This window comes from Frieseomelitta varia, unplaced genomic scaffold, assembly GCF_011392965.1.
Source record: "Frieseomelitta varia isolate USP_RPSP 00005682 unplaced genomic scaffold, Fvar_1.2 scaffold_140, whole genome shotgun sequence".
Taxonomy (NCBI): domain Eukaryota; kingdom Metazoa; phylum Arthropoda; class Insecta; order Hymenoptera; family Apidae; genus Frieseomelitta; species Frieseomelitta varia.
Genome location: NW_025109084.1, coordinates 1,411,842 through 1,426,088, shown reverse-complemented (window position 1 = coordinate 1,426,088; position 14,247 = coordinate 1,411,842). Strand labels below are relative to the sequence as shown.

The following is a 14,247-nucleotide window of genomic DNA, read 5'->3' as shown; positions in this document are numbered from 1 at the left end:
GACATTAAGCGGGTACCAAAAAAAAGTTGTCGAAGTGGTCGTTGGCCTGTTAACGCGTCACATAACAAGACGACGTAACATCATATGTACTACTAGTTAAAAAAAAGCCAGCGAAACGGTGATGCACGACCGCTATTATAAACGGACAACGAATATGGTAGCCGGTATGCGATCGTTAAAGTATTTTCTTCGGCTAAGGTGTGGCAAATAATAAGCATTCTCGCGGCACGCACGTATCATGGTTACAACGATAATAGAGAAATTGGATAATTTTAAGCATGAGTGGAAGCCGGGATCACTGGCGACACGTACGGTTCCGGTTCAACAAACAGAACACGCATAATAGTCGGACGATATTACATGACATGCACTTGCGACCGTTCTTTTCATTACTGCTTCGAAACTTTCCAATGTTCAATCGCGGCAAAGAGACTGTCAGTGGGGAATGCCGAGGGAACTGTCTGTCAGTCAAAACGACCACTGGAGAACACTTCGATCATGCATACGCTTTCGAAAATGAATCTAAGAACGCATACTTCCGCGTAATAACGAGTTCGTATCAAAACTGTCATGATAGTCAAAAGGAAGTTTACCAGATAGAAGCAACGATTGTCGCCAACACTTTCGAACCTCGCATTTCGACGGCTGATATTGTATTAATCATGAATTTACAAAAATAAAATTTTCCTTGAATAACGCGAATTGAAGTGCAAGTGACGATTATAATTAACAACTGTCATATCAAATCACAGATAAAAGCGATGTTATCACTCACCGAAGTACTGTTTCTTGAGCAACAAATGAAACTGACAAATTGGCTGATAGAGGAAAGAATCAAAAACTGTTGCGACAATAGTGTGTAATAATCAGTGTATTATTTTACTTTACATACAATCATTTTTCACCAATATTGAGACTATCACTTCGTGTGAATTGTCAAAATTGTTTATTAATCTTTTTTTATTTATGATTTATAAATATGAATGGCATATCCTTATAAAATGTTCGAGAACAATTAATTTTTTTTTTACATATAAGCACGTACATGTATAATTTCATTTTTGCATACGTTGATCATGTCTGTTCAAATGCTTCTGTAAGCCATTGTATATATAATTTAACCATTTTTAATAATCCATCTGTTTGATATCTACGAACATATTTCATGGCATTTTTCCAGAGTTTCGAAATTGTTTTCATTACCCTCGCAACCTCCATACATAAATAATTCACACTGATTCGTCTCTGGATTGTATCCGTATCTCGGTTGACTAGATCTGCATACGCCAACATCCAATGGTAAAAGACATTCTGTCAATGATGAGGAAATATTTATTATTAAAAACGGATATGTCCATTATTAAATTTCTGAGAGTCTGATCTTTACGTCTATACGAATTAAATGACATATTGTCAATATTCAATCATTTCATCCTTTCTTCGAAATAATTCTTCATTACAACGTATTTTGACTCAGATCATTTTCCTAATATTTTTGAAAATTTCATAATCAATATTCGAATAAACGTTACATAATGTTTTATATATATATATATATATATATATATATATATATATATGTTAATAATGTTATGTTATATCTAATGTTATATAGATGTTACATAACATATGTTATCAATGTTGTTTTTCTTGACAACTATTGCTTACATATAACGATAGTATAAAAATTATTTTATGTCTCGTGTAATATGAGATTAAATAATCAAGTTAGCAACAAGTTATTTATAACATTATTTCATAAAAGTTGCAGAAGTTACTATCTAATGGAATGAGTTTACTGATAGGAAAAAAAGGAAACAAGATATCTATGTATAAGCTAATAACGAGATATCTAAGTATAAGCTAATTCTTCAATCGACTACATTATTTCGTTAGAAATTGATTCTATCCAAACAGAATCTAAACTTCATAGTTGCCCAAATAAAATCTAAATTTCGTCGTACCTATAAAACTCTAAAAAAAATTCCAGCAACTAACTTAACAAAGCTTTTCAAACGATGAATTTAAATGCAAGTTTAACAAATGGACAATATAAATGCAAAAATAATAAAGTCCCTTACGTGGTCCTATTTTGGCTGATGCTTGATGCCATGACAGAAAGCAGCAGACAACAACCAAGAATAACGTGACAACTTTGCTGTTCATTTTCGTATTAGTAGTATAAGAAATTAACGACTCAAAATTACGTTATATTATATCACAGAAACGATTGAAAACTACGCTATTTTACGGTCACAGAGTTTATATAGCCTGCCGCGACTTTGGTAGGGGATTCTAACAAAGATGAACGTACGATATCGTATTATCGCTGTTTCAACGATATATTTATCCAACGCCTGTACACACATGTACGCTCATAATATTTTCATTTTAGTCACTAAAAGTATTAAATGTATACTGAAAATGAGAAAAATATGGTCTTCTAACGCAACGCGTTATAAACATCATTGTGAATAATTATTACTTTTATCTTTAATCTTTCTAATCTGTCTATCTTTGATCATAGTATTCATTTTTTTTTTTTTAATTTTTAACAGATAAACTCCGGAATTTCCCAGGATCAAGTAAATATATTTTATTTTATCACTTCAGATATTTTCATTGTTTTTGGAGAATATGAAAAAATTTTGTCAACAAAAATTATTATATATATACATATTCAGTACAGAGTGGGCCATATGGCAGTAATACTTTTTTTGTAAATAGAAGGGTTTTTTAACGAAATGATATATAACAAAAAACGAAATAATATATTTTTTGACTCACAAAATCAAAAAATATGTTGCAGCTCGACATTCTTCTTTAAAAATATATATATATATATATCTTTAAAAGTATTAAAAGTATTAAAAAACTTTAATTTTAATTTTATGAAATTTATACATGACAAAAGCAAGGACAGTACGAACATAAAAATACTGTCTTTTTTCATCTTTCACACGATCTTATATCGCGCTATGCGAGAAAATTATGAACCTCGATATCACATCTCTAACTCTTCGAGTAATTGACCCATTAAAATGTGTTCGACTATATCTACAGATGGTACCTAGTCCGTGTTAGTAACTTTATCATCTGTAACGATTGAGTTGGTTCACAGACGAGGTGACCGACGAGGTATATACCTGTGGTCGATTGTAATTCTTATCTTTGCATTAAAAATTACAGAGGACATAAGAAACATTTTAAGGCAGATACGAGGTACATGAATAAACCTTGCATTTTATAGGACTTCGTGTTCCATGCTCTGAAATACCGATATACTAAAAAAATCAGTGGTTTTTCAGCGCACTCTACGTTCAAACAGCGGTGAATTGGAGAACTATGTACATCAAGTGAAACGATCGAAATTGATCAAATAGTGAATACGCCAGAAATATGACTTTTGAAAGCGTTGTCAAATTTTCAATACCGAAATGTGAAGCTAATAACTAATCGAAATCATTCTACTGTGTATCATAAAGAGCTATACCCATGTTTTACGGAATTGCGATGATTTTTCTTCATACAGTAAATTAAAAATACTAAAGTTATAATAGTATAGAGTACATATAAAATATAACAGTAGATGCTGAAAAAAAATCTAACACAGTAACCAGAAAAGTCACTGACAAATAAAATCTAAAACAGTAGCCAGAAGAGCTACTGAAAAAGAAATCGCGATACGGCAGCCAGAAGGATCACTGGCAAAAAGCCACGATATAGTTACTAAAACAACTACTAAAAAACATTTCAATAAGAGCTACTCAATACAATAACCAGAAGGCTATATTGTCAAATCTACATTCGACATGAACCCGAGCAACAAACCGTATCTTGTTTCGCAACACTAACTCACTAGTACTAGTACTACTAATCATGAAATAGGAAAATTTTCAAAAGCCAACGCGAAGAATGCTTCGTCATATAGCTCAAACTCCCGGAAATAAGTATGCAACGCTATTAATTTATGCACTCGTCTTCAGAGATACGCAACACTAATTGCGACGCGTTCAGTACGACCATGCTGAAGGTTGCTGATGAATGACCACTTCTGTACAGCTCTTGTAGCTGCATCAGGTGATCCAGGAGGAGAAACAACCTTCCACGAATTCAGAGAAAGAAATTGGGCATTTTGTAAACGCAGCGCTATTTCAAAAAAAACGCGATCATTCATTATCGCAACACTATGAGCAAATGTATTTGGAAATCGCGATGAAATAGTGTTGCAACACTAACTGTAAAAGTAAATTCAATGAAAATTATTAACAGGAGTGCAAAAAATTACTGCATGAATAACAAGCTACTTCAAATATTCTAAAATTAATTAAAATATTCTAAAATTAATTAAAAGCAATAATTCTATAATTTAATTTAAAACAGGCAGCAAAATAAATATTACTATGTATAACGCTAAGACAACCATAAAAATTAACAATTAAAGCTGCAAAAGACAATCGCGATATCACAATTCGCAACTTTGAAGCAAACACGATTATCATATCTTCGCAACTCTAATTTAAATTGTAATCAATTTTTCGCAACACTAATAAACAAGCGCGGAACTATTTCGCAACTCTAACTCAACCCGTAATCGATCTCTTGCAACACTGACAAGAAAAGCCGCGATTTGCCCAAAACAATGATGGAGAAGATGATGGAGAAGAAAAAAAAAATACAACTACAAATACTAAAAGAGCATAGTGACAAAGTAGTAACGAGAATGACTTCCCATGCTCTGATCCAGAGAATGAGACGCCATTTGTTGTGACCTTCTTCGTGGCAATTTGCCGGGCCTCTTCGGCTTCTAGCCCCTTCTTTCTTCGAGCGCAATGCCCGCTGAAATTTACATCTAGCTCGAGTCTGTCTAATCGCAAATCAAAAAATAACTTATAAAAATGAAATGAAAAGATAAACCGCTGAAGCTGACCTCAATACACATGGACGATCATCGATCATAGTGATCGTTGTCCGTTCGCATGTGTATGCTCGAGCAATACCTACACAAACGTTCGTTTCGGGACCTACTTGCGATCTATCCGCGACCACGACCGCGATACTAAATTCGAAAAATCGAAGAGTAAAACCAGAAACAAGTGGCATGGTCCATTTGTACCAATTTCACTGTCGATTTTTCAAATTAGATTTCCTGAAACAGGTTGGACACGCGAAAAAGGGACACGCGACCAGAGACTGTGCCAACCTGCCCGGCCCTACCTACTTATAATTAAACACANCAGTCGCCCTATATTTAAAAAATGGCAAAACAGGCACACCAACACATTCACTCCACGGTTCTCACACATACCACTCGGGCGCAGAGACCTAAACTAGAGAGGACGTCCCGGGACGCCTCCGACACCCGAGCTTAACGCACAACTTTCACACTCTAATTTACGTACCATTTTCCTGAAATCGACTGACAATGGCTAACGACCATTGCGTAAAACGTATATATATTTACAATTCTATGTGAGATTAATAACTAAGAAAAAATATATATAATTCTGTAGAAATGTGCAAGTTGAATTGGAATCATTATTATAATTAATAATATAATTATGATATTTTATATTTAATAGATGTTACTATAGTAAAGTCATACTTCAAATTAATGTATAAATATTTTAAATGATTCATCTTATAAATGGAACAATAGAAACGACGCAATTCCACATCCTAACCACACACACATGCGGAAAATACGTCGTGCACGATACGCTAACACACTGTCAGTCGCTGAGAAATTTTTTATAAAACTACAAACTATGGTCATCGTGCCCAATGTCTTTCACCCACCCAAGTAGCACCTGGGCACGTGAGTGAGATCCTGACAATGAACACGGAAGGGGTTAAACCTGAAAATCCTGAACTAAAAAAATAATTAGTTTATGTAATTTGTATCTAACGGACTGTTGTATTATTTTATTTCAAACTCTAATGACTTTACTCTTTCAGAAATTATTGAAATTGCAAGACAAGGAACAAGAGTTGAATTTATTAAAAAGGATATTATGAAATTTAATAATTGACTAAAATAATCAAAATCAAATTTAGATTAAATATTAATAGAAATAACCTCAAGCAATTTCTTCATCAAAGCATATTTTCGAAAATGTGAAAGCAGTATTCAAATTTGTTGCTTTGACTCAAAAATCTGCCTGTCGCGAAGTATCTTCTTGCACATAACGTTTCATTTTTTTGCGGAAAAAATTCTAATCTATTATATTTCAAATTTTTCTTTAAGTTCATAATTATAAAAATTAATTAAATCATTTAATATTATTACAAAAGGAAAGATAAAATTGAAAATTATTAATTATTAATTCTTAATTATCATAATAAAATATATCACCAATAAGCCGTAATACTGCATTTTTCATAAAAACGAAGTCGGAGGATATCCGACTTCTGTATGAAATGCTCAAACGAAATCGTTTTAATAATAATTATTTATAAATATTTATAATTTATCTACTCATATGGATATTCATATTTCACTTTTGCAAATATTTATATTGAAGATATTTTGATTTTATAAGTAATTATGATAAATATTCTAATTGTTAAAATCATGATGTGCAAAAAGCCCTATCCTGATCTAATACATAAAAAATCTGAAAAAAATATTACTACTCACGGGTATAAAAAATACCCGCGGTCACTATGCTCATCAAAAATTCTACATATACAACCAGTCACCCGTGCCGATTCAGATCTTTCATCCTACGACATGATTGAGTGACCGGAGGAACATAAATGCATGCGACTCACGCGATAGATGTGAAGAATATTATCATCGACGCTGCACGATGGAGCAGAGAAAGTTATCGTGAAGATCTTCAAGTAGATTGAAAGTTTCATGGTGGATATGAACGCCGTGAAAAATTTCTTAAGAAACATAAAACATTTTGTTTCTAAAGACACAGTGTTATTTGTGAAAATTTCAATTTTAATAGTGACAAAAGTTAAGACTAATAATTTAAAATATTTTTATTTTATAATTATAATTTTACATTGGACTTCAATAGAAAGAGTACTATAGAGAATAGAATTCAAATATAATATGCTAAAGTATTTACATTTTTAGCTTTTGAAGCATCATAAGATCCTTAAAAGATTAGGGGGGGAGGGGGGGAGATTGTAGAAAATCTGTAACAGAGCACTAAAATTTAATATAAACATTAAAATTTATGTTTAAAAGCAAAGCAAAATTTTAAGTTGGAAATAATGAGAGATTCTTACATTCTTGGCTTTAGAGCCACCATTGGATTTACCCCAAAAATGCAAAAAAAATGATGCTGTGGAGCGTCTGTAACAAACATCAAACATTATACTTTGTTGTTAAATTTGAAAAATTGAATAAATTGAGATAATATACAAAATTATTTACGATCTTGATATCCTGGAAAGGCTTTATCCTCTTCAGCACTGACTCTAATACCGAAAACGAACACTGAACAAGAAAAAATACAATAAAAGAAAAATAAGACTATTAACGCGCGCGTTTAAGTAATAATCGGCGAACTCACTGACTCTAAATTCGCGAAATATAATTTAAATGAATTAATTTAATTTAATAAAAAGCATTTTGCTCAGAAAAATATTAAAATATTGCGCAACAAACACTGACTATACCAACCGCATTGCGCGCGGTCACAAAAATTTTCTGAAAATAAAACTGATTAGGGAGAGGGTGAAGAATATGTTTATTTAGGAAATACTACTGTTTTTCTAGAACATAATTATAAAGAAACTTGAATTAAAGGTAGTTGTAAATTATAAAGTATTTCTCAATATTCAATACAGTAAATGAAAGACGATTATTGTATTCTGAAACGTTAAACTGATACATACCTAAATAAAATATTAATTGATTTAATCTTTTCCATTTTCATCTTTATATTCCAAATAATTACGAAATTACGTACTATGAATTGTTTCTCAAATATATATGAATTATATACCAAATGTTACCCAATAAATAAAATGTTACCAAATCTCCGTGAAAGTTCATCAAATTGTCCATTAATAATCGTGGCATCTATGCGTTCTATGCTATCTCTACAATCAAGGAATAACCTGCACAAATACCAAAGTCAGAACAAATGTGTCAAATGAAGGCAAACGTGTGAAAATGAAACGATAATCAATTTCAAATTCTATTTAAAAAAAAACGTATGAGACAAGATATCGATAATCGTAAGAGTGAAAGTGAAGAAAAATCAGCATGAAAAGCTTCAAAATCTTACTTGATTTCATTATCTTGATGCTCAATGAATCGTCAAATACACGCGTATTAATTAAATAATACTATTAATGAGGTATAAATGGAAGTAAAATAGAACCGATAAATTAGAAAACATTACGAATCTAATACGACGTAATACGTACTGTTGTCACGAAGTTCGACAGCCGAATGACTCTCCGCAACACCTCTCGTCACGCAATTGAGAGTAGGGGATGAGGTGATCATGAATGAACAGGCAGGCGATGAGACGAACATAAACATTGTGTCCATGTTGTTGTTTTGACTTTGAAGCTTCAAAGCCTTCTTCAAGACCTTACTTTATTTGAGAAATGAAAAATTTTATTACATTACAGTAAAATTGTTATTTTAACTATTAAATATACATTATTAATAAATGATTGTTGAATTTAGTATTAGAATTGTTAAGAATTACGCAGTATGAAGTTAAAAAATCAACAAGTAAGAAAATACAAGTAGAAAATGTTATAGATGTGTGTGTGTGTGTGTGTGTGTGTGTGTGTGTGAAAGCATATAATAAAATATGTGTATATATACATAACAATGAGTTAGTCAATTACAAGGTTACAATTTGTAAATTTAGTAAATTATAACTTTTAGCACAATATGTTCTGTTTAAATGTTTATATGCTGTTGTTTTGTTAATTGTTGAAAATTATATGTAACAATTATTTGGTTAAATCTTAAGTTTGATTAAATCTATTTGGTTAAATCTTGTGTTGAAGCCACGTTGAAGTGCACGTTTTATCTTAAAAATTCACAACACAAATACAAATCTAATAACTATTGATTTAAATTTTTACCTGAAAACTTCTTTCTGGATGTTTCTTCTGAATAATATTTTCCCTTTTACAGATGAGGTGTGCTTCCTTCCGCCATGTTCCCCATTTAAAAATCGATCGTGAGAAATATCGTTCAAAATTACGTTCGATTATCGTAGGAAGTATATTGCGTATTTCACCGTTGGGGCGCTGTAATCGCAGCTTTCCCACGAAATAATAACTTGGAATATAAAGTAAAAAATTTTGGTCTAAATTAAGACAACAAAATTCATGAGGAATTTTTAAAAAGGAAAGAAAATATTCTCATAGCTGATAAAAAATTGTCAATACTTTAAACTAAGACATGAGAAATTTTATATACTAGGCGTAGTAAAATTATTATTTTAACTATTAAATATGTACATTCTTAATAAACTATTGTTGAATTTGTATTATAATTATTGAATTAGTATTGTAATTATTATGAATTACGTAATATCAAGAGAATCAACAAATAAGTAGAAAATGAATAAAAAATTATATATATATAGTCATATTACAAAGTCACAATATTTGTATTGGTTAGAATTGAAATTAAATTTTGGTATAAAATTATAAATAACTTTAGCAATAGTTTTAGCATGGTATGTTCTGTTTAAATATTTATATGCTATTGTTTCTTTAATTGTTGAAAATTATGTGTAACAATTATTTGGTTAAATCTTACCTTGAGTTGAAGCCAAAAATGCACGTTATCTTTTATCTTAAAAATTTGCAATACAAATACAAATCTAACAACTACTGATTTAAATTTTTGCCTGAGACTTTTGGATGATACTTCTTTCTGGATCATTCTTCTATATAATACTTTCTTCTTTACAGATGATACGTGCTTCTCTCCGCCATTTTTAACCACTTCTCGGTTAAAAATCGATCATGAAAAATATCGATTATGTTCAATAATCGCAATAAATGTATTTTAGTGCTGGCGCTATAATCTTTACTTACCTTAAAATCATTTCCCGTGAAGCTTGTACGAATAAGATTCACCTGTTTTATTAGAAAAATAAATTGTTCCCAATCATGATATTTAATATGAAATACATATATGAATATATATATGGATATGCCTTGGTGTATCAATTGACCGAATAGAATGGAAAAATGATGACAACATATAGAATACAAATAGTTCAAAATTAATTAATATAGTCATGTCAATAGAAGTAGTGTGTTTATATGTGACATACGTAATATACATATATTTTCATGCAGGTATTTAAATACTTTCATATCTATGACTATATATGGAAACATATCCATATTTATTTTAAACCAACAAGTGACAAATTAGATATATGTAATAATTTAGATAATGTTTTAAATCTTACAAATAGGAGATGCAGAATATATACATTTAATTAATCATAAGATATATTAAAACATATTAATATATTTTTTTATATTTCTGTATAAGTTTGCTAACTTCAATGATTAAATCTTATTTTTAATCAATGATTTATTTTGATTGGTCAATGATGTAAATAATTTATTGTAGTAATCTACCTTATCCTTTCTGTACCGGTAATGTCGGAAATGACACTAAAACGACAAGTTCAGTTTGTTTAGCTTATCAAAACTTGTGATAAGATATATCAGGTTTATTTTATATTTTTTTTACACCTTTCAAATATTACACCTTGCTTCTGTTTCAGTATGTTTTAAAACAGTTATTCTTTATCATAGAGTTATTTTATTAATATCTGTTCTTTATCTTAAAAATACTTGTACAACTTCCATATTACAAGATTTAACTAAGATTTATATATTGTAGACAATCATTCTGATATACTTACATTTCGAAATGTGGCGTAATAAATTTCGCTAATAATCCTAACATAAGTATTGATAAAATTACTTCTTTAAGTTGTGATTGTTCGTAATAACACATACTATATGTTTACAGAATTTGCTACAGTATTGTATCATAAAAATGTTTAATCAATACGATAAAACTTCACCTACTAGCTTCATGAGTTGCAATTATTTATTTCGCTTGTTCATCATAAATAATTTTATAATATTTCATCATTTTCTACTTCTTGGTCATTTATCTCAGCTTAAAATTTATCTCAATTTAAAAATATGTTACAATCAAATTTAATTATATTATATAAAATAAAAGTAAAATTTAATTCTTTTTAAATAATGACAAAAGATTTATACAAAAGAATTTTAACAAGTTTTTAATTAAATGACAAATTTCAATTTTCGCCTATTTAATTTTCATATTTCTCAAAAATAAATTATAATGAATATAATTTTATTATAAATAAATATTGTTAAATACTAATATTACATACGTGACAATCTAACCTAACAAAAAAAATTTACTGACTTTTGCACTATGCAATTATTACGTCAACAATATTTACATTATAAATAAGTAGTATATATATTTAGATTAAACCATAATATAGAATATCAGATGTAATATTATCAGTAAACATATGATATCGACACAATATCGACACAGATATCCAAAGTTTACTTGAAAAAATGTAATCTTTAAGGAAAATTATATGAGGTCGTTATAATGTATATTTAGTCTTTTATGATTCAAATTATCCTATATCATAAATCTTTTTATTAAATTTATATATCATGGTCATTTTCACAACTACATTGACACATGTATATATTGTGCTTACTCATCTCTTAAAATAATAATACTTGTAATACTTGGGATTTGTCAGCACTTTTACTAGTTCCTACATGTGTTTAGAACCAGCCTAGGGGAATAATAGAAACTAGCATGAGTGTATTAATCGATTTCTTTGACCTACATATTCCACATTATTTTGTAACCAAGATTATTTGGTCACAAAAATGCCATCCAGAACTAATATGTTGTTTCATAAATGAACTCCTTACTTTGCTTAAAAAAAATTATGACTGAATACGGAAATATATATTTGTTTATTTTAATTTTAATTTTAAACAAATCATATTTTAACGTTTTTAAAATCGCATATATTTTCGAACGTTCATTGCGTAAAATTATCTATTACGTAAATGCAGTGTTGAAATATAAAACGTAGGTAATATCTTATCGTTGTAAAAGAAACAAGAAATGTTAAAATGGTAAGAATTATGTACATATATCGCAACAGAAGTAAATCCTGAAGGTACTCCAAAAAATATTGAAGATAATGGAAATTAAACGATCGCATTTCATGTTAATGTAATGTCAGCATTGACCAATTCTAGTACACAATCAATGTAAGTACATAAAATTTATTCGAGCAAACTTCGAAATTGCTCATTATGACATAAGCCGCTATTAGGAAGTATAGTATGATCTAAGCATTCGGAAATGTTCGTGGATCTTCGGAGGTCTTTCGGTTGAATCGTGAATAAAATACGACCAGTACGTGACTCGTTTTGCCTTCGCCATACTTTACGCCCAAGTGTGACACCACCCTATGGAACCCAAGCATAAGGGAGAGGGAGAGAGAAAGATAGAAGCAAAGTGAATACGAAGAAATGCGTGAGTAAGGGAAGGAGAAACAGAATTACTGTGGATCTGATTCTAACCACACGTTCAGTCGTTGACGAAGCATCGAAACCGTTGGTTCGGCACAGTAGTTAATTGTGAACGTATTTCGTAGAAGAAACAAAAATGGTCATCCAAATTAAGAATGCCGTAAGTAACTGCATGCACTTACGTTCTTATTTACATAGTTATTTATTAAGTTTATTAAGTAAAATATATATATATATATACATACACACACGTATACACGTTCTGTAAATATATATGTATATATATAGCTTGTATAATTTGTTAAATAATCATTGGAATTAGATTTGAAAATAAAAAAATGAAAACTTAACGATTCCAATACATTTCGCATTCGTCGCATTTCTCGTATTTTCTGTGAAATCGATTGACCTTGAAATAATTGATCCAAACCTGCTTAGTTTTAGTAGCAAAGTTGCAGTTATAATATGATCGAAATGATTTATACAGGAAGCATGCATGGTGTAATTAGAATCACGATCCGCACACCGAATTGTGCCGGCTTTCGTTCATCTGTTTTCAGCGCCATAGATTATATACGGTGAACATTTTCGAGCGTGGTGTTCACACTGCATTACGTCAATCACAAACAATTCCAATTATCACATAACTCTAGTTCGTGGTATTGTATCTAAGCATGCGGCTCGAGCGTGTTTTCATGATTAATGAGTTTTAAGGGCGGAACAATTCAACTTGGCATCGATCCATTGATTTTAAATCATATAATAAAAGTTATTTCAAATAAAAATGTATTTACTATTATTATTATTTTGCTATGTTTTATGTTTTTAAAAAGATTAATTTTAAATTTACGACTTAATCAAAGGAAATATTTTATATTACATTTCATATTTCCTTTGCAGATAGGTATACGATAACTATAGATAACTACTTAGAACTAGATAACTATATAGGACAAATGTAAAACCGATATAAAATTATTGTAAAATTACAACGGCATGATTTATTATATTTAACTATAAAATATAATACACACACACACACACACACACACACATATATATATAAAATTCATACATTATCTTTGCAGGATGATTTAAAAAGTCAGCTTGAGAAAGCTGGAGACAATTTAGTTGTAATTGATTTCTTTGCTACTTGGTGTGGACCTTGCAAGATGATTGCACCCAAATTGGAAGAGTTATCAAAGGTTAGATAATTAACTTTATGTAAAATGTTCTGTCAAATAATCCTCACAATATATTCTTCCGTACCAGAAAATGGACAATGTTGTCTTTCTAAAAGTTGATGTAGATGAATGTGAAGACATCGCTAGTGAATATGAAATTACCAGTATGCCAACTTTTGTTTTTATCAAAAATAGTAAAGTGGTACGTACCATTTTAAATTAATATGTATTTTATATAAGAAAATAGTTAAGGACATATAATTTAACAATGCTTTGTATGTTTTAGCTGGAGACTTTCTCTGGTGCTAACTACGATAAACTTGAAAGCACAGTTGAAAAGAACAAGTGAATAAATAATTTTAATAAAAGTATTTTCAAACAGAATTGTCTATTGATTAGCATTAATCAACAAAGATAACTAGCAAAAATTTCGTAATAATTAAAAATGAAACTATGTATTACCTGCAAAATAATTATAAGATAATAC

General features: G+C 29.9%; 2 protein-coding genes across 2 annotated transcripts; one reads left to right on the top strand and one right to left on the bottom strand.

Annotated features, from left to right (window-relative positions):
• Positions 1 to 853: 853 nt before the first annotated feature.
• LOC122532700 (kappaPI-actitoxin-Avd3b-like) lies at positions 854 to 2,260 on the bottom strand. The gene is made up of 2 exons (XM_043661716.1): positions 2,082 to 2,260; positions 854 to 1,311 (listed from the first exon to the last, which is right to left on the bottom strand). Exons 1-2 carry the CDS (start codon positions 2,164 to 2,166, stop codon positions 1,151 to 1,153), a joined length of 246 nt encoding a protein of 81 aa, XP_043517651.1. The 5' UTR covers positions 2,167 to 2,260; the 3' UTR covers positions 854 to 1,150.
• Positions 2,261 to 12,450: 10,190 nt separating this feature from the next.
• Positions 12,451 to 14,144, top strand: LOC122532695 (thioredoxin-2-like). Its single transcript, XM_043661702.1, has 4 exons — positions 12,451 to 12,736; positions 13,665 to 13,781; positions 13,849 to 13,962; positions 14,047 to 14,144. The coding sequence occupies exons 1-4, from the start codon at positions 12,713 to 12,715 to the stop codon at positions 14,107 to 14,109; spliced, it is 318 nt and encodes a 105-aa protein (XP_043517637.1). The 5' UTR covers positions 12,451 to 12,712; the 3' UTR covers positions 14,110 to 14,144.
• Positions 14,145 to 14,247: the final 103 nt, after the last annotated feature.